Source organism: Portunus trituberculatus, chromosome 37 (assembly GCF_017591435.1).
Source record: "Portunus trituberculatus isolate SZX2019 chromosome 37, ASM1759143v1, whole genome shotgun sequence".
Lineage (NCBI taxonomy): Eukaryota > Metazoa > Arthropoda > Malacostraca > Decapoda > Portunidae > Portunus > Portunus trituberculatus.
The window spans coordinates 3444834-3466686 of record NC_059291.1 but is presented as its reverse complement, the minus strand read 5'-3'; the positions used below and the strand labels follow the sequence as shown (position 1 = coordinate 3466686).

General features: G+C 38.5%; 2 protein-coding genes across 2 annotated transcripts in view; one reads left to right on the top strand and one right to left on the bottom strand.

Annotated features, from left to right (window-relative positions):
- LOC123513941 overlaps nucleotides 1-21521 on the top strand; it is a 23000-nt gene extending 1479 nt beyond the window's left edge. The window contains exons 2-4 of the mRNA XM_045271439.1: nucleotides 13241-13457; nucleotides 14888-15031; nucleotides 21145-21521. Coding sequence (XP_045127374.1) covers nucleotides 13241-13457; nucleotides 14888-15031; nucleotides 21145-21194 — 411 coding nt within the window. The 3' untranslated portion in view covers nucleotides 21195-21521. The remainder of the gene's footprint in view (nucleotides 1-13240; nucleotides 13458-14887; nucleotides 15032-21144) is intronic.
- On the bottom strand, nucleotides 1414-12971 carry LOC123513940 (membrane-associated tyrosine- and threonine-specific cdc2-inhibitory kinase-like). Its single transcript, XM_045271438.1, has 10 exons — nucleotides 12797-12971; nucleotides 11681-11813; nucleotides 11224-11410; nucleotides 9714-9915; nucleotides 8412-8534; nucleotides 8012-8207; nucleotides 7727-7872; nucleotides 6726-6894; nucleotides 4787-4949; nucleotides 1414-3908 (listed from the first exon to the last, which is right to left on the bottom strand). The coding sequence occupies exons 1-10, from the start codon at nucleotides 12881-12883 to the stop codon at nucleotides 3680-3682; spliced, it is 1635 nt and encodes a 544-aa protein (XP_045127373.1). The 5' UTR covers nucleotides 12884-12971; the 3' UTR covers nucleotides 1414-3679.
- Nucleotides 21522-21853: the final 332 nt, after the last annotated feature.

The window sequence follows — 21853 nt, the reverse complement described above, 5'->3', positions numbered from 1 at the left end:
TGCCTGTGTGCGTGGAGGGTTTGGCTGGTGAGATGACAGGGCCTGAGTCTTGCTTGGCCTCGGCTGTTATCCACTACCCATACCCACGAGCCTCTCCTTTGTCACCTTCATGCATTAAATCCTTTCAGAAGATAACCCTGGATGTGTTTTGAATTCTGGTGGCAATGTTTTATGGGCTTGACCAGGCTTGCTTTACTTAATTAGCACTTGGTTACACATATTTTTGGTGTGTGTGTAGTATTTCTTTCTGGAGGTTATTTAAAGAAATTAAATCGTAAAGTCAACGAAAGAGAATGACGAGTAATCTTGGACTATGCTATTTATTTATTTTTTCTCAGTATGTGGTAGATTACAAGGGACAAACTGGGCTGTTGCTTCATGTTATTCATTTATATTTGTACTTCTCCTCCCCCTCCTCCTCCTCCTCCTCCTCCTCCTTCTTCATTTTCTTCCTGTGTTATTACTGTTGTTGTTGTCGTCGTCGTCGTCGTTGTTGTTGTTATTGTTGTTGTTGTTAGTGTGAAAATTATATATATAGTTTATTTCACGCAATCTTAACTGGATAAAATTGTGCTTGAAAGTTTAGATATATTAAGGGAATTGTACAATAGGAAGTACAAATTGACATGCTTGTGTTATTACTTAGAGAGAGAGAGAGAGAGAGAAAAAAAAGTGTGTGTGTGTGTGTGTGTGTGGTTGCATTGCTATAGTGTTATTTCTCTATGAAGAAGAGCCTCACAACCACTAAAATATATGGGTCGATCGTTATCTCTCAGCAAATCCATTCATGAACCAGTAAAGTGCCTATAAGTAGCGACTGTCATAACATTACCTCACGAACCCACCTAAAGTACTTCTTATCTCGTGTCTGACCTGTGTATGGCTGTTGGCTGCTGAGGCGCATCATACAACTCCTTTGTGGACCCATTCTTCAAACTGGGACTCTTCTGCCTTATCATTATATTTTCAAGATATATTAAATTTCATTCCAGTGGCACCCCTTTCATGAATGTGGATGTTGGATATTAAAGTCTGCCTCTCGATGACTGCAAATCTTGCAGGGAGTGGGTGTGTTCTGGTAGCATCCCTCCCCCTTCTTTTTTTATGGCCTATAGCGCCTGTAGGTCTACTTGAAGAGTATGGGAAGTGCTGTTCAGCTTCCATCCATAAGTGGCGCAGGTAATTTTATTTATAGTGGTATCTATATTAGGGCCCATACCACCACCCAAGCGCATCTTTGGCGTAACCACCTAGAACCTGGGTATCATAGTATCATAATGACATGTAGGTAACTTTGAACCACTGGACAAATGGCAAAGTTTCAAGGCGGTGGGTGGTGGGAGCATCATATGTAATAATACATGTATACATGAAACCCTTGTAAGGGGTACTGAAAAGTTAAAGAAACATGAATTTACTTTGTTTTACTGTATTTTATTTTTCAACACAATTGATATAAATAAGATGTACATCTCTCCCCACCATCAAAACTGTACTCTAATATTTTTTAACCAGATTGTCTTTGGAAACACTTTTTTATATAAATGGAAGACTATTAAGGACACTAATGGTTAACAAAGGCCTTGAAAATTTGTTTCATCAAATCCTATGACAATTTTTTTCTAAACCAGAGCTACTTAACTTACAATATCCTTATATAACTGTTAAATATTTTGCTGAATATTTATGACAAGTTTTTTTTTACTTTAAACTGATGCACTTAAATACTGTACACAAGATAAACATAAGGCAAAGTAAGGCACAGATGTACTAAGTTGCTGCAGCTCCCCAGGAGTTCCTAGAGACTGAGGCATCACTTTTTTTTTTTTTTTTTCCCTTAATGTAGAAGAGGAACTGGCCAAAGGCAACAAATAAGGTTAAAAAAATAATGAAAAAATAATAAGCTCACTGAGATGCCAGTCCCTAAACAGTCAAGAGTCGGCCCAAACTAAAGGATAAATGTCTTGAAACCTCTCTTAAATGAGTTCAAATCATAGGAAGGTGGAACTACAGATGCAGGCGGGAAGTTCCACAGTTTACCATAGATAGGAAAGAACAAATGAGAGTACTGGTCAACTCTTGCATTAGAGATGTGGACAGAGTAAGGGATAGGTCGAATGTAGACAAACTTCCAGCAAGGAAAGGTAAATCTTGATAGACAGCTGAAAGAGTTTGACTAGGTAAGGTGTAAGCATGGAGGCACAGTTTCAGAGAACATTACGAGGAACCCCATAAGGTCTATAAGCCTTCTGAGGATTTAGGCCAAACAAGGGCATGGAAAGCATCACTGCAAAGGATTTTTATAGGTAGCATGAAATAGTCAAAGGGGAGAGGAGGACAGGCCCTGAATCATCCAGATTTCAGAAGAAAAGAGTTCAGCTTTAAAAATAGATGAGATGACAGTGGTGCTATCAGGATCAAATAAAAGAGGGAAAGATGAAAAAGCAAAGTTACTGGAGATGTTTTTGGCTAGATAGCAGAAATCTCGTGGGGAGTTGGATTTCAAAAGATTTTGACACTATTAATGAAATTATTGGCTAGTTGGAGATAGGTTCAGATAAATAGTTGGAATATATTTTACAAAAGTATGATCATAATATTTTCTTTTAAAAACAAGTTTGTAGACTACTTTATCACCTACTGAGTACACAATGCTACAAATTAAAAAGGCAGCCATGTTACCTGATGTACTGAAAGTGTATGACTATCTTCATAAATAAAAATACATTATTTGATACTGCAGCAAAGAAAATATTTTCAATATGCATATTTTTCTTATTTGTTTGAGGTGCAAAACCAAATAATTCTCTTAAAATAATCACTCTTCAATCACATATTCAATTAGGATCTTTTCTTTGCTAAGAAAACTTTGTTCCACATAATATGCACATTTTCAATTATGAATTTAGTATCAAATGTATTATATATACACTCCTATTATTTGTATGGGTATGACTAACAAAAGGAAAATATATTATAAATTTGTTACAGATCTCCGATAGAATATAATTATAAATCTACCAATAGGCTCAGATGTATTGCAGAGTTTTGCAACAACTCAGATGATTGTTATTATGACATCTATATTAAGTAAAAGCATAGGAAAAAACATTTCTACATAGACATTTAAGGTAAATCCCTTGAATCCAAAACCAATAGTGTACTTTCATAACGTAATATATCAATGTAGAAAAATATAAAGAGAAATAAAATAGAAACACAATTTTTTCCTATTCATACTCTAGTACAAGATACTATATCAACCTACAGTTGCTCCTCTGCCAAACAATGGGGTTATTCACTACAACTGCAGGCAGCCTCAACATTGCACTGATCAACCATTCAACACATATACAAATAAGCATCGTGTACACAGAGACATGCATCAGTGTAAACAAAGCTTAAATGTATGCACACACACACACACACATCTACATCTGTTATATGGTATAACTAATCATTTTTAGTTTCTTAATGAAGTAATTCAATAAATGCAGATGACTTAGTTTCTGACAAAAAAAAAACTACAACCCCCGTAATGATCTAAGTAATAACAGCAGTACATAGTGATTCAAATACCAGACATTCATAGTGAATTTTTAAAGTCTGTTCACTCCAACATACACCAATGAACTCTGTTAACTTTTCAATACATATAAATACAAAACAGGTACATAGTTCAATCATCATCATCAAATTCTGCAGCATTGAACAAGGAAATAAGGTTTTTTGAAGTAATAAGGAATGTCTCATTACTCGTATTAATGGGACTAAGCTGGTCATGGTTGGATGAGGAAAGAGGTCCACTATCATTCATTTGCTGTCTAAAGGAATGGTTACTTCGGGAAAGTGGGGCAGGTTTGCGGAACAGAACTGGGCTTCCATCATCATACGAACTTGAGTGTGGGCTGAAAACAAAACACAAAATTAGCTTTCATTATATAAAACTAGATGAGTAAGAAAAAGAGAGTGAGTGAACATGGATGAAATGGAGTTCTTTTATTTCAAGTCATGGTGCAACTGGTACATACAACCACACTTAAGGTGGGTCACAAGTGTCAATATGCAACTGAAATTGTAAGTCACTAGAAGTATCAAGAAAGCCCTTCAAATCAGAACATGTTCACACATAGTGACTGGGAAGTATCAGATGGTTGGTGGGAAGTGAATCTAAACAGCTCAGTTACCATACAAGATGTCTTCCTCAGGCAATGATGACGATTGCTATCAAATTAAATCATCAAAAGTATTCAATCCTACCTCCAACAACACCCTGCAGAGAGGGAAACAGTTCTTGGAGAGTGGCAGCCATCTCATCAAACGTTGATTTGCGTAAGCTTTTTTTTGCTGTATAATTCATTTTAAAGATCCCAGGTGTGCTCTTTTTCCTTCACCAATTCCAACATCTCTACATTTGAACACCACATTTTCAAACCTTTCTCTGACGTCACAACATAAACAAAGTCACAAATCAACAGAACAAGACCAACATGTTGGTCTTGTTTTGCGACTGGTTTTTCCAATCGCTAGGCACCAATATTTAGTTGGAACCCCTACTGACCTGCAATTTCACTTGTATACTGACATTTGTGATCCTGCCTTTACTTATTTACCTGTAGACCAGGCTGGTAATTCAAGATATGGTGGCCTAAACAAAGCACTACATATTCACACACACAACATTCACACTCCTACCACCTCCAGCCTCCAAGGGAAAGAGATAATCTCATGGACTATCGCACTACATGATTTAATATTTAATGATAATAATGGCACCTGAACATACCTGCTTCTGCTGGTTGGTGAGGCCATCATAAAGTTATAATTTTTTCCATAGCTGATTGGAGTAGAGTTCACACAGGGCTTGCTAAGAAACTGGGATCCCTCACTGCTAGATGAGGAAAGGTCACACAGAGGTTGGGCAAGACTGTGGTCATTCAGATCTTCACCTGTATGAAAATGCAGAGAGAGAGAGAGAGAGAGAGAGAGAGAGAGAGAGAGAGAGAGAGAGAGAGAGAGAGAGAGAGAGAGAGAGAGAGAGAGAGATTAGGTATATAGCATGACAAGACATATAAATAAGTACTATGTACAAATTTTGCTTTCTAGAGTGAAGGATTAAAGATGAAAACATTTGTGTCACAATTCATACCACAGGAATTGGTGACACAGCAACTGACTCGGTATCATCATATGAGAGCCTTTAAACCTCAAGGGCTGAAGTGCCACCTCCCTGATTTTCGATTTTTCATATTTGTGGAATTGACAATTCTTCCTTTCTCTGGCTCTGTTGTTTGCCAAAGTTTTCCAACTTCAATATGGTTAAAAGTCTTGACGAAGCCAGGGAACTCCTGATCTATCAATTTGGGAAGCACATGTTGTGTTTGGTGGTTGAGCCTAGTGGCGCGTCGATTTGGAACCAGACAGGCTCAAGGTTAGCGGGAGTGTGCCAGCCAATGAAAGCAAATGGAACACAGCCCATAGCCATTTCTCGTCCAATCAGCGTTTTTTTTCCATTAGAAACACTGGGCCAATCACCACGCTGCTATGTACATCAAGGATCTCCTGTCCTTCATTACTCATACCAAGTCCCAGTACTTCTGGGATACCCTGGCACAGCAGGATGCTCTGCAGTATAAGGGAGGACAGTGACTACGAAGGGGATGATGATGGAGTATGATGAAGAACAGTAACTTAACCGCTTCTTCCCCCCAACCTTGAAATTCCTTAGCGGATATACAGTAACATTAAGAGTGAATACAGATTGTTTACACAGTCTTTTCCTTTGACAAACAAGGGCCACCTGTTAATCCTTTGTTTACCATCATTACTAAGTTAATTTCTTAATGACTTCCTCTAACATCCCATTAATCATCCTTCAATTTGTTGCTTTCTTTTAAGAAACTATTGTACTGCAGTATGTACCAATACTTGTATTTTCTCCTATTTTTCAATACACTTAGCCTATGATGCTGTTCCTTTACGTAGTTTATTGTATTATTAAAATATTTACTTCAGTTAAAAACTTTATCAAAGTTTAAATCACAAGTCTTGCAAAGAAATGTGCGAAAATCTGAGGGTGGGGGTTACATTTTACGTACTACAGCGCATTTTTTTTTTTTTTTTTTTTTACTTCATTCTTGGTAAAAAAAAAATTCTAAAGAGCAGGGTTTTCATCTGAAATTTGATTGAAATTAATATCTTTCTTTGAAATAGAGTTATTCTTCATAAACTTTAGATGCATTTTTCTGTTTAAAAAAAAATACTACTTGAGTCCCTATGGTTCTATGGCCCTCATATATTGTTTGCTATAATATATAAAGATTTCTTCAAATAAATTCTTGAGCATGGGAATGAATACAAAAGCCTGACTTTAAAGAAAACATAAAAACACTGAACCACTTCTAATATACAGGAAGAAGTGCTGCAAGATTCAGCATTTAACTAGATCCACTGTTTTCTCTGATTCCAGCATTCACAAAAGACAGGAAGTTTAATAGGAGAAAACACTAAAAAGCCAAAAATAATACATTTCAAAAATTCAGAAACAATGCATTTTGGTTTTTACACAATGTGAAATATGATGCAAAAGATCTCCAGAATAAAAAAAAAAAAAAAAATGGATATGAAGAATATGACCAGAAGCATCACTGGTGAAAAAAAACACCAATGAATTAATGTGAATTAATGAAGTGGATAACTAAATTAAACTAAATACATCAACTCACCATCTGAGAAGTCTGTAGTTATATTAATTCCAGAACTATTCACTTTTGAAGTGTTTAAGTTATCTTCTGGTGTCTTCTTCCATAGATAAGTAATTGGCTTTACCAAGAAGAACAAACAGAAGACAATGAAGAACCAAGTCTGTGTCATCATTGTCTTGACTCTCATCACCTGCAGACAAATGTGTGACCATCATTAACATAACAGGTAAGATTACATAGATACCTTAATGCTCATGTTCATAACTCACCACAAAAGGTCAGCCTCCAACATTATAAAATACCTCTTCAATCAGTCACATTAAATGCAAAATTGTACAATACCACAGCAACCAATCACAAGACAACAATCTCATGGTTAACCAATCAGCTTCCAGTTCATTCTGGATGGCAAATTGTATAAAGGACCAGTAGTTTATGGATAGTCAACAGTTCTTTCTTGAACAATGAATGAACTCAACACACCTCTAAACCAACCAAGTGGCCAGTGATTGTGACCCAACATGTCCCCAGAAAGAGAGAATAATTCATGGTAGAAATGCTACAGCATGTTGTGAGAGAAAAAAGAAAACAAGAGAGTGAAGGGGAGCATTACACTCAGCTATATTACAATGCTGATAGAGCAGCAACAATTGTAGAACAGACGAGTGAAGAGCAGCACCAGGATCATCTCCAAGCTGCTGCAGCTACAAGGCTACCAGAGATCCTAAAGTATCAAAAGGCTCACTGACAAACTCATACTGCTAACCATGCCAAATCAGGACAACAGGAAAATAAACCAAAAAGGCAAGCAAGGACCTGGGCAACAATGCGTACCTCTGCTACTTGAGATTAAGGAAAGCTACAATATTAAATTACACTTTATTGATATATCCAATAATTCAACAAATTAAAGAAAATAATGAAAATAAATCAATCAGTGTGGAACTGTGTGGAATACTACAAGACTGATATATACAAAATATAGCATAACTTTTAGAGATGAAAAGGTATCTCCATCTTACCGATTTCCTTAAGGCATCCTTAATGCCCTTGCGAATGAGAACTCTTTTAATCGCTGGAAGTGAGAGAGCAAGGTCAGCCGTCAACCTCTTCTTTGGATCTGGATGTAGCAGACCAAGCAACAATTTCTGAAGTTCCTTAGAAACACCTGCAAAGCGCAATGTATAACTGTCAACATTCCACTACTGCGTAGCCCAAAATTACTTAGAGTAGAATTATTTATTTTGAGTTCTCAATGATTAATCTATCATTCTTAATTCACTCAGTATTAGCTTCAATCAGCTTACCTTTGGCTGCAGGAGGAAGCTCACCCTGTCTGAGCTTTTGCCAAGCATCTCCATGCTTTGGAAGGTCAAGGTCTGTGGCTAATTCCAGAATGGTCATCCCTAAGCTGAAGAGATCAGCAGGGGGACCAAATTCCAAATTCATAAGCTCTGGTGCTAAATACTTTGGATCTCCTTCCACAGCTTCATGATCAGAACCCTTAGGTAAAAATTAAAGATGATGATAGATGATTAATTTCAAGGAGTAAATAAATGAATACCAATGAAATAACTAATTTCCCTTATAATTTTTAAATGCAGTTTAGCATTATAACTTAATGTTCATGTAAGTTGCAATGAGAGAGGAAATAACTTTCAATTTATTACTACTTTGACCATTTTCATTATAAGACTAACTTCTTACCTGTGATAAATCAATGACTAGACCAAAGTCACCCAGCTTACACAGCCCATCAAAGCCAATAAAAATGTTCTCAGGCTTGATGTCCATGTGAACAAGTTTATGGTTGTGTAAATGCCTTACAGCCTGCAAAAGAATGTCAGGATATTGAAGAAAATATCTGATTGAGAGAGCAAGCATTATACAGAAGTGATTGTTTTTTATAAGCCACTCTATTTGTGTCATGTGAACTCTCATCTAAAACACAAGGAACAGAACAGATAACAGTGGCCAAAACAAATATAAGACAAAGACAAATGATTTTAGCTAAAGAATGACAGTGTAGCAATACACAGACAACTTCCAGAATGATTGTAACATTTAATGGCAGAGTCCAGGAAAATTAAAGACCAGATATAACTGCAGTGGGGTATGAAATAACAATATGGAGGAGACAATCTATAAATATACCTCATAAGAGCCTCTTCAAGTTCTTCCAGTCACTACTAAAGGAGGATAATGGAACAGTGATTGCTGCAGTTGGTGGAGGCGTGAGTGTACCAAATGAAGTAAAGGAATTATGGGAAGATGTGTAGAAAATAAGGAAATGGAAAGCTGTGGGTTTTGATGGATGTGCTGTGCAGTGCCTGAAGAGTAAAGTGGGGAGTATTATACTGTGACTACTGAGTTTACTGAAACTGTCAGAGAGGAAGCTAGAAAGACTGGTGAAGGAATTTGGTTGTGTATGGAGGAGGGTGAAAGTGAATGTTAATAAAAGTACAATAATGAAATGCTCAACATAGTGGAGAAAGGATGGATCTAAGATTGAATGAAAAATAGCTGAAGAGGTGGACTGTTTCAAACATGTGATCTTTACACATAGACTACTAGACGTGAAAAAAAAAATAAATAAATAAATTATATATATATATATCAAGGAATAGTGATGCCCATTGTGCAATAAGGTGATGAAGGGAGTAGCAGAGAAATGATTGAATGAAATAGAATTATAGAAATAGTGTTTGATGAGTACACATGGCTTTATATAGAGGGACAGAAAAAGAAATGAGGTACAAAGAGAGTTGGCCGGATGGGTAGTTCAGTGTGTGTTCAGGCAATTTGGGCATGTGGAGGAAACAGATGACAGAAAACTAGTAAAGAGAATTATGATGTTAGATGTGCCTGGTGAAAGATTAAGAGAAGGGAGCACAGAATGAGAGAGAAATGTTTATCCCTTTCCACCAGGGCCTCACAGGACTGAGTGTGTGATGCTATTTAGGCCATCCTTTAAGATTATTGGGTTACTACTTGCTCCACAATAATTACCTGTAGCAAATCCACCAAGTACTCCCACACAATGGACTCTGGGAGATCATGTCTGTCTTCTGCTACATCAGCCAAGGATGTTCTGCACAATTCAGTTAGAAGGTAGAGGTGTTGCCGCTCCTCCCATGCACGGTAGAATTGTACACAGTTATTGTGCTTTGCCAACTTCTCATGCTTCTGTACTTCCTTCATTCGTCTCTGCCTAATAGTCAAAAGTTTCTTAAAAACCATACAAGAAAGAACCAGTATCCTTACTCTTTCATCCCTTCCGCTGGGAAACTCTGAAAACATCAGCTTTAATTCATTTCTCACCTTAATGCAACATAAGTAATCTTCAAAGGAAGAGACACAAGGCATGCTGGAACTAAATGTGAATGTGGTGTTTATGAACTCTCCAATTACCTGTTTTTTATCAATTCCCATTTTATTCCTTATATGAAAATATAAGTAAGAAGAAGAAATACATTCCCATACATCAATATGGAGAAAAATATTTACATATTGACTTGGATAGACTCACAGTACTGTGGACCAGCATACATCACTGAATAAACTGCCATGATGCAAAGCATGTGACAGCACAAAGTAGTATTGTAAGAGCCATCTTCTGACTTGACACTGTGGATTCTTAAGGGCAACATGGTGAATGAAATGCAAGATCCAAAGAAATACTTATGAAAACATAGCAGTATAACTACATACATAACTTTCTTGTAAATTAGAAGACAAAGTAACCTTTTCTTATTTAAATGGAGAAAATAAAGAAAAGGAACTCCTGTCACCAAGTGGTGCCCATGGGGAACTGCATGTTCTGGTTAGATGGATTTTCAAATCACTTCTGCACTGATATAAACACTATATCACTGTATTGCCTTACCTCTGCTAGGCATTATGGTGGGTATCACTTCTTTCTTTTGTTGGCTAATGGCCTTGATAAATGCAGAAACACAGCAAATGCATCTTGTTGTCTTACCTTTCATTATGCAAGATACTTCATGAAAAGAGCAAATAAATCAGCCTACATAACAACTACTCAATTGAATGGTCACACTGGAAAATAAAAACCAACATGGAAGAGTATTTGATGAATGAGCCAATTAAAACTCTTCTTTTCTAAAAACAGATTTTCAATAGTAGATGGTTAAATACTGGAGTACCCTGCAAAAAGTGGTAGAGAGGGTGATGAATTATGTGCACATAATGAATTTGAGTGAAAGTTGGATGCTCTTGCTCTGAACTGTCACTTGAGGAAATTCAGAGGAATAAACTTTTTCAGATAAATAAAAAAAAAATTCTAACAGAGATTATTTTGACAGATAGAACAAATAAAATACAAGGAGTCTCACATCCAAGTAAGTGAACATATGATCATTAAAAAATATTATTCATTGCCTATACTCAATAACATAATTTGTATAACTTTACATATGAGGCCATACAAATGTTGACAGAGAACCAAATGCATCTTAACAAACATAAAAGACAATGGCATAAATATCAACCTCCATACCTGTCTCCTTCACCACGAAATCGAAGTAACGTCTTCTTACAGGCATACAGGGATCCATCCTCTTTGCTCCTGACACGATACACCTCCCCAAAGGAGCCAGCACCGAGCTTTTCCTCTATGGTATAACATTGTTCAAAATACAGCTCAGGCTTCTTTGCACTGTACACTGAACTCTGAACAATGAAGGCTGTTTAGGGGAAAAAATACATTACTTGTATTTATTATAATAATGATATGATTTAACTTACGAAAAGCCACTCAGGTTGTCATTTAATGCTGACTGCTTTATCATTATTAGATAGTACCTATGAATAAATTAAGGTTTTGTTATTTTCTCAAGCATATCTTAAGTTAAGAAAAAACATTACTATGAGAATCATGATATGCACAATAGTAAAACAAAGATAAAACTTAAATATCATAAAACAGAAATATCCACAACTCATCCTTTACTTACAAGTGTCTGAATCTTCCCGAAATGACACAGGCTGAGGTCCATCACAATCATTTATTCGTGAAAATATTCTTGTAACTGGACAACTCTTGACTGGGGCTCTTGGGGGCGCAGCAAACCTTGGTGTGCCTCGGGCCTGGAAGCAAAATTACTCAAATCATTATTCTTGCTATCTCACTGGTATAGTTTCCTTCATTCATATGTAAATAAAGACAAAGTAAGAGTGGGGTAACATGAAAACATTTATCCACAAGCTAAAATAGGTGGTCACCAGAAAGAAGATTGTTGGTTAAAATTAGACTAATATCATGAAGTGAAAAAAAAAGTAAAGCCTCTTGCTTGGAAATTTAAGACAGATTTTGTAGCATGTAAGGCATTAAGTCTTCATTCTTGCATCTATCTTTAGCTTAAGCTTGTTTGTATGGATAAAAAAAAAAAAAAATCTCAAAACTTTTGTGACCCTTTGACTTTGCACCTTTGGAATTCATGGTGCAGCAAAGTCATATAGCTGCAATGATCAGCTATGATGATGACACAATGTAGGAAAAATTTCACACTATGCTTGAAAAAAGAAAATCACTACCATGTTTTAAATAACCTAACCTAACCCTAACACTGTCACCACGGATTCTTGGCCGACATGCCATGAAATTTATTCCGGAATATTTGTGTCATTGTCACTGCATTATGTGCTTCCCTGGTGCATATGGGTGTGTTTGAAGTGATTCTGGTCACCTATTTGCTGCGCTTTTGGTGACACTGATAACTGACTCCTAGCAAAATACTAGGCTTCGTCTCACCCCCACCCGCAAACCCCGCATTCCCCCAGCTCCCCAGGCTAGTTGACGGTAGAGGCTTGATGGCACTTTTCCGCCACTTTATACTATCGCATTATATGTATACGATGGATTTTATGAAAGGCTGGAAGGAAAATAGTTGGAAAATACGGCGCCGGAGTTATACTAGACCATTGCCATCGATAAGAGAGGAAAAACTCATCAAATCGGTTCGTGGATAAGGAAGTAGTATCCTCATCACCACTGAAGCACCTCCATTTTGGTTTCTAAGGTGTATTTCACATAGATGTACTAGTTCCTTAATAACTTAAGCTTCACCTACTTTTTTGGTAGACAGGGGACGCTCTTCTGTTGTGAAAACCGGGGCAGGACGGTGAAAAGATACTGACATGCCGCTGTTACTGTACATTTTTCGCGGCAAAACAGTGTGTATCAAAACAAACACCACTCACTGCGCATGCCCACTGTCGAGGGATAACAGAACTAAATCCCCCATTGTAGCTGTGGTGTTGTAGCTGTAGTAAACATCATAGCGTTTAAAGAAGCTTAAGAAATAAGGCAGAAAGTAGGTCTTATCTCCAATGCAACAGCCTGCATAAGCCTTCCGGCACCGCTGCGATGAACCACACTGATATTTGTCAATCTGTAGCATGCATTTTAGTAGTAAATTCTCTTTAAATTATATAATTGTGTAAAATAATCAACAACTGATATCAAAATATAGCAAAACAGGCTTACTTTATTCAATAATAAATAAATATTTTAGTTCCGTAGTCGTACTGGGAAGGCAGACCACCAACAGCTGAGAGCCATGGAAGTCGACACACGGACCGAAATTAACCCTGCTGATTACTTCAGTCCGGATGCCTCCATGCCGGATCCGGGTCTTTACAGGAAGCTCTGGTACCCTGTTGGCATGAGCTGCGCTGGTGTGGGTCTTACATCCTTCGTGAACGTGCTTATGAGGAGGCCGGCCCTCAGCGGTGAGTACTGGAGACCTTTTCTTTATTATTTAGGCTATTCATATATCCGGCACCATTCCACCAACTGGTAAAACTGTAGAATAATGCTTTTCTGACTTTCGTCACCATCCCTCCCCAACACAGCAAACCTGGGTACCTATTGCCAAAGGGGGAGGTTTTAGGTGGGGAAAGCCAAATTGGATAAAATTTTGCAATTCCCTAAAAAAAGTATCAAAGACTTTTTTGGGAAGCGTCAAGGTGCGACGGGCCTCGCTTCTCACTTAGTTAGGGTAAGAATTGGAAAGCACATCAGAGGCAGCTCTAGCCAATAACCGCTGCCATGGTAAGAGGATGACATGTCACTTTTGTTAGAAATATGAATAGGAAAACTGCTTCATTAAGTAGGCTTCCAACTGTTCTGTGTTAGGCCCATACTATATGAGCGTTTACAACGCAGCAGGTCTGATGCAACGTTAACGCTAATGAAATTAATCAACGTTAATGAATGGAAAGCAAATTATCAGTCTATACAAGCGTTTTTAGCGCTTGGGTAGTCGGCGTTGATCGTACGTCCGGCGCTGCTAACGCATCTGAAGGCATTGGTGGCGCAACGTTTTCAGCGCTTGTCATACTATACTGTACATTCACAGCAATTCTGCACAGTGTCCGTAGACATTCTGTAATTATGGAAAAACTTGTCGGGATACATTCTATGCTTTTCAAACATTATATAGAACTGTCCTGTTGATAGGCAATTGGCTAAGACAGGATGAGTACCCCAACGTCTTTTTTCTTTCATGATGTTCATGCCACTCTTGCAAAAGATGAAGCGCCAAAATACATCCTGTTTGCACGACATCCATCTTGTACTATGTCCCAAGCAGTAGTGCTCAGAAAACGACATGTATAGCACAAATAGCGCTTCCTCGGTCTCTAAAACGCCGCGCTTTAGATGCTTGTATAGTATGGGCCTTAGAGTTAAAGGAAACCGACAGCCTTATTCCATCTTACCTGTGACCTGTAACTTATGCCTTTTGTAATAAGACTATTTTATGGTTTGTGAAGGATACAACAACAGAATATTATATGATTTGACAATATATTTATATTTAAAAGCAGAATCATGTGAGGTCCAGTCATCAAACTCATACCTACGTTTTTTTTTGTTATTCATCAACTTGACGTGAACATAGACCACGTTATAATTTCTGTTTCTGATTTGCCCAAAACATGACACTATATTTGTATTAGACTGCAGTTGGGTATACTGAGAAGCAAGCAGATTATGGGACGTACTGCATCCACCAAGACAAAGTCCATTGCCTTTAGGCATTATTAATGTCAATCATGAAAAAGGAAGATGAGGTCACATAAGTATTAGTTTATGTACAATTAATACATAATTCCAATTGCAGCTTTACCATATGATTAAATGAAAGATTAATTTGCAGGCATTCAGCGGCACATAATTGCTGGCAGTGTAGGATTGCTGCTGGGTTTTCAAGTTGACAGATGGACAAGAAAACAGGCAGCTATCAGGGACAACATCTACTATAACTACATCATCAATCACCCTGAGGATTTTCCTCCCATTGGTGAGAGAGAGAGAGAGAATATGTAACCAATGATGACTAATATGCTATTTAGTGGATAGATACCAATTTATGCTTCCTCACTGAAACTCAAGTGTCTGAGGCATTTGACAGTAGCATCTTTTGTGTTCTCTAATACTTCATTGTTATTTTCATTCCAAAGCTGGATATCTCATTTGTGTGCACAACAACTTGACTTGCTCTTATACCAATGGTCTTGAATCTTCTGAGTTTTCCAGTTGTTGCTACTCTCATCCTTACTGCTCTTTCCACTCCTGCTTCACTGTCAGTCACATCTCCCAGATAGAGGATGTGGTAGACACCTACTGAAATGATAATTTGCTCCCAGCAAGGTCTAATAGCACTAGTTCAGGGGGTGCTGTGAACTCTCCATTAAAGATAGTTGTGATCTCGCTTAACGTTTCCCTTTGTCTCACAACTCAAGGGGGCAGTCACAGCCTGCCGTCTAAAGACAACTCTCCTACTTATCACAAAACTAAATGCACTTACCACATACACACCCTTCACTTAAAATTCAAAATAATAAAAATAGCGACTCCAAATCCAGCCTCAGAGGCCCCTTCTGGGGAGGGGACCAGAAATGTCCCCAGGTTGGACTGCTCTCTTGTTGGTGACCCAAAATGTCTTGACACCTCCATCAACTTTTTCTTCATTAACTTATTCAACATTCGCTGTCTAAGATCTAATTTTCAATCTGTAGAACACCACCTCTCTTCTACTAAACCTCATCTTCTTTTCTTTACTGAAACACAGCTGTCTGAGGCAACTGACAGTAGCCCCTTCTCTGTTCCCTCCTACTTCTCTTTTCTCATTTTCGTTCCAAAGCTGGATATTGCGTCTATGTGAGCGACGAGTTAACTTGCTCTTGTGCCCACTCTCTTCAATCTTCCGAATTTTCCACCATCTGGCTTAGACTCAATAGTCACTCTCTAACTAAATTTATGTGTGCTGTTTATCTCTCCCCTAACTCCTCTGACTAGTAAATTCTTTGACTATTTAACATCCAAAGTGGAGCACATTCTGTCCCTCTACCCTTTTGTGGAGATCTCCATCCTTGAAGATTTCAGTGTTCACCACCAGCTTTGGTTTTCCTTTCTCTTCACTAATCCTCTAATCCTTCAGCTTATGCTGTTACCCTACCTTCTCTCCATTGGGCTCCTCTGATCACAATCTCATTTCTGTTTCTTGTCCTATTTCTCCAATCCTTCCTCAGGATCCCCCAAAGCAGAGGTGTCTGGCATTTTACCTGTGCCAGATGGGGGGACCTGAGGAGGTATTATGCTGATTTTCCCTGGAATGATAATTGTTTCCGTGTCAGAGACCCATCTCTGTGTGCTGAACACATAATAGAGGTGATAGTGTCTGGTATGGAGGCGTACATTCCTCATCCTTTCTCTCAACCTAAACCTTCAAAACCTTGGTTTAATGCAACCTGTTCTTATGCTATACATGATAGAGAGGTTGCCTACAAAAGGTAGTACTTGAGCTTTCCATCTCCTGAATCTCATGCACTTGATATTTCTACCCAGAATCATGCTAAGTCTATTCCTCAATTTGCCAAACACTCCTTTATAAATAGAAAATGTCAAAATCTTTCAGACTTTAACTCCCCTCATGATTTCTGGCATCTGGCCAAAAACATCTCCAATAACTTTATTTTTCATTCTCAATCATTCATACCTTTCACTGGTAAACTCTGGAACTGCCTACCTGCTTCTGTATTTCCATCTTCCTACAACTTGACTCCTTTTGAGAGAGAGGTGTCAAGACATTTGTCCCAAGCTTTCGGCTAATTCTTTCTAATCTTTTTGGGAGACTGCAATTACAGTGGGCCTTTTTTTTTTTTTTTTTTATGTTGCCCTTGGCAACTCTCCCTCTTGCATTAATAAAAAAAAAACTGTCCACCACCTCCTGCTCTCCCCCATCCAAACCAGATTTTCTTTCTCATTTTCTTGATATATTTTGTTCCCTCCTACAAGTTGGGCATATAAAAGTTCTGTATCCTTCTCAAATTTCTGATTCCTGATCAGTGATGACACTCCATACACTGTATAGAGTTCACTTCAACACCTCACATACCACAGCAAGTGCATGGTCACCTCACAGACTCCACCCTACTATTTACTGTATTTTCAAATCACCATGAATATTGTCTTTTCCATATTTGTTTTCTTTCCTCTTAGTTCCATCTCTGCTTCCAATTGTTGAAGTTGTCTCCAACCTCCTCTGCCATTTCTGCTGTCATCACCAAATCATCTGCATCTGCTTGCAGTAACTCCCAATGTCCCTCACCTCTTGCTCCCGGTGTTGCTTCCATTATCATTATAAACAATATTGGGCTTTCAGCAGATCCTTGATGGACCACCAATCCAATATCAAATTCTTCTGACACTCTTGCTAATGATTTATCTCTTGGTTTTGTTTCCATGGTACAATGCCATAACAGCTGTTACAAGTCTTTATGGTACCTTTTGCTTTTTCATTGCCCACTCTATCACTTTTCTCAAGCACACAACAATGGCCCACTCTGTATCCACTAAAATATTGTATAACTTCTTTTCTGGCAGCATTTCTCCTGGAGTTGTCGTATGACAAGAATGGCTTCTATTGTAGACTTCCCTGGACAGAAACCAAACTGACATCTATAGATTTTAAATATCATCTTCAATCTTCTTTCCAGTATTTGTTCATACACTTTCATATGTTCCAGCAGCCTCACTCCTCTGTATTTTCCACACTAGTGCATCACCTTCTCCTTTATAGATAGGCACAGTATAGCTCCCTTTCCAATCTTAAGGTGTGTCTCTCCATTTTCAAATATCTCATTGAAGATTTTTTATTCCTTCTTTGCCTGCACCTGTCAATAATTCACTCGTCACTTCAGGAGTTGTGCCATTGAGTACTGGACAGAGCTTAGTGAGACAATCCAGATGGTGGCTGAGACTGGTAAAATCAGAGAAATGTATAATGGCATCAAGAAGGCAGTGGGACTAATGCAGAGCAAGACGGCCCCTCAAATCTGCCACTGGGGAAATCATCACTCACCAAGGCCATCAGATGGATAAATGGATGGAAAATTATTTCGACCTCTACTCCAGAGAGAGAATGCAGTGGCCACCTTACCCCTTGATGCCATTGAGTGCATGCCAGTCATGGAAGAGCTTGATGCAGATCTAACTGTGGATGAATTCAGCTATGCCATTGACATGCTGGCAACAGGTAGTAACAGTATTCTTCCTGTCGTCAAGCACCGCAAGACTACCCTACTACAGCCCTTTGCACGAAGTCTCTGCCAATACTGGGAGAGGGAGCTGTGCCACAGGACATGAGACATCCCAAGATTGTCGCCATATATATAAGAACAATGGCACGATAAGCAACTGCAATAACTACAGAAGCATCTCTTTACTCAGCATCATAGGCATAGGCTCGGGTCCTCCTGATCTGACCACAAAAGCTGGCTGAGTGTGTCTATCTGGAATCATAGTATGGCTTCCTTGCTGAAAGGTCTACAGTAGACATGGTCTTCTCCCTCTGTCAACTCCAGGAGAAGTGTAGAGAGCAGTGGATACTCCTGTACGTTGTATTCATCCACTTCACCAAGGCCTTCAATTTTGTCAACAGAGATGGTCTTTTCAAGGCTCTCAGAAAGAGCAGCTGTCCCCTAAGACTATATAGCTTAATGAGTCCTTCACTCCAACATGAATGGGACTGTACAGTTTAACAGCAATCTATCTGAGCCCTTCAATGTATGCAGTAGGGTCAAACAAGGCTGTTTGCTTACCCTAATTCTTCTTGGGATCTTCACTCTCTTCCTGAGACACATTCAGTACAGCACAAGAGGGAATCTACCTGCGGACAGGATAATATGGCAGGCTCTTTAATCTTACTCTCCCAAAAGTAAGGAGAAAGGTCCATGAAACCCTTATCAAAGACATGCTGATCACTGATGATGCTACATTGGTGACACACACCCAACAGAAACTGCAGCTGCTGATATACCACTTCTCCAGACTTGTAAAGACTTCATGCTGACCATCAGTCTGAAGAAGACCTACATCCTGGGCCAAGACACACCTGAACCACCAATCACCATCAGCAACTATGAGCTCAGTGTTGTTCACCAGTCCACATACCTTGGATGCATGATCACCAATAACTTTTCCCAATGCTTGACCAACCCCAAGTTGACTGCAAAGAAGAAGGATTTATGCAACACCTGTGCTCTCATCACCTTGCTATATGGTTGCAAGAGTACATATGCCCATCAGGAGAAAAGGCTTAACTCCTTTCACTCCAAAAGCCTCTGATTCATACTAGGTATCTCCCAGCAAGACAAAGTGACCAACACTGACATTCTGTCTTGCACTGGCCTTCCCACCTTTTCCACACTGCTAAGACAACGCTGGCTGCGCTGGCAAGGTCACATATGCTACATGGAGGATAGCCAAATCTCGAAAGACATCCTCTACAGAGAGCTTGCCACAGGTTAGAGAAGCATTGGCTGCCTGCAGCTGAGGTACAAGGATGTGTAAGAGAGTCATGAAGCCACTTGACATCAACAGCAACTCCTGGGAGGACCTCACAGCTGACTGCACCAGCTGGAGAAGCACACTTCACAGGCAGCCACAAACTGGTGAAGAAAACTTGTTTGCTGCAGCAGCAGAGAAGCGAGCTAGCAGAAAGGAAATGATAGCCAACAGACCAGAATCAACACACAGATGCAATCTATGCAATTTTGAATGCCACTCTCACAATGGTCTTTACAATCATAAGAGGCAGTTCAGTGCTCAAGCTGAGCACTGGAAAACTAGTGGACAGATATATTTACTCATGGTCAGTCATGACTGACAGAGTCCGCCTTACCATTCAATCTGTTTCTGCATCATTCTAGCTCTACAGCAATTTGGTTGTGCTAAAGTGGGAAAGGCCTCCATAGGTACTGTAGTAGTATGAGGGGCAGTGATAACACAGATAAACTAAATGCAGGAAAAAGGAGGCAGGTGCAAGGCAGTCAGAACACTAATGAGTAAAGGCAGTGGCATGCATTAACCACTCACAGCCTTAGCATCATGTCGTATCTGATGGCAGTGTAGTGGTTGGTTGTGATGGTGAGGCAGTGGAGGAAGATGATGTTGATTTGTTATTCCAAGGAAAGGAGTGAGGTTGTAGGGAGCAAATGGCTCACTGCACTCATTTCATAAAGATGAAGATGAGCCTTCCTTTCAGCTCACCCATGCCTTATTTCCTAATATCCAGTGATGACCACATGACATCTTTCTAAATAATTTCCTGAAAGTGTAGCTCATTTCTGAGAGGTTTGCAAATTGTTTTCCTTTGCATTTTACCAATTGCTTTGCATCTTCAAGTCATACTCTTTCAGACTGATTTATATATCTATCTTACCTGAAGTTCTTCATAATCCTTCATAATCAACCAGTAAAGAAATTTCACAGCTTCTTTATACTTTTATTCACCTTTCTGTTATTCATCTTTACCTCTCCTGAAAGTTCTATTTACTGTTATTGTAATTTACAGTTCATAATCTCAATTCTCTTTATTTAACTGATTATCATTACGCTTTTGCTATCTTCTACCACAATTTTCATGCTTATTGTACTTCTGGTCTTGGTAACTGAATGCTTCCTCTCCTCCCACAGCCTTGCTCATAAGACTCTTGTTTGTTACTCTTATACTTATTCTGTTCACCTCTACAATGCAAGAGTTAAACAGTAGTATTCTCAATCATGCATCCCTTTCTCTCATAAACTCTTGAACTCCTTGCTGGCTTCTCTATTGCCTCCTTCCTGTGACTTGATTTCTTTAAAAGAGGGAAGTTTTGAGACACCCAGCTCTCTCTCTCTCTCTCTCTCTCTCTCTCTCTCTCTCTCTCTCTCTCTCTCTCTCTCTCTCTCTCTCTCTCTCTCTCTCTCTCTCTCTCTCTCTCTCTCAGCTAGTGGTCCTCTTACATTTATAAAAAACAAATGCGGCAGACTTTTCCATTCACTCTCAAATTGATTTAACTCACAGCCATCTTTTTGAGGCTTAAAAAATTATGATATGCTTTCTACTTATTTAATTTATTTACTTTCCAGAGAGAAAGAAATTCAGCGAGGTGCTTGAGAATTGGGTGCCAGCCCGCTAACTCTGCATCACTGATCTCACCAGAATCAGTGAAGAATGAGGATTTTTTTTATGGTATGCTGTAGCTTTGTTTATCACTGAAGGGGTCTCTTCTCTTTACTAATTTTCTCTTGTTTTTATAAAGTGTTCAGTTCATACTCTATAATTTTTTCAAGTTGAACTTCCTTAAAAATTTAAGAAATGTTTAATTAGTTTCTTATGAAAGTTTATCATATGGGTATAAATGACATACTGAAGACTTCTCAAGGCACAGATACTGTTGGGCAGGGTGTATAGAATTATGGTATGTAAATATATAGATAAATAAAAAAAAATTGTAATGAATTTATTATTGCGTTTGCTTGAAATCACTAGCATAAGGATAGTGTATGATATTTTTATTGCTTGAAATATATGACAGAGCACTTTATAAATGGTAAACTTGAACATGTAGAACAGTATGGATTGTAGAAGTAGTAACTAATGTTGGTGAAATGTAGATCTTACTGGGTAGCATTTGTGATCTTGTACTGTTGTCAAGTGTACCTCGTTGTCCAACAAGAGGCAACTGAAGCTGAACGGATTTGTTTTTAAGATGAGTGAGATGCCACATAGATTATTTTGCTGTCTTTTACAGTCTAATTGGAATGAGAAATGTTACCATAAGTGGGAGTTATCGTG

Bases quoted from the DNA above. Each gene is read 5' to 3' on its own strand.
- LOC123513940 (XM_045271438.1), bottom strand. From the start codon at position 12,883: ATGTACAGTAACAGCGGCATGTCAGTATCTTTTCACCGTCCTGCCCCG. The intron at 8,208-8,411 runs GTAAGAAGTTAG...TTTTTACCTAAG, and splicing joins TAGTCATTGATTTATCACAG to GGTTCTGATCATGAAGCTGT. The intron at 3,909-4,786 runs GTATGTTCAGGT...TTTTGTTTTCAG, and splicing joins TCACCAACCAGCAGAAGCAG to CCCACACTCAAGTTCGTATG.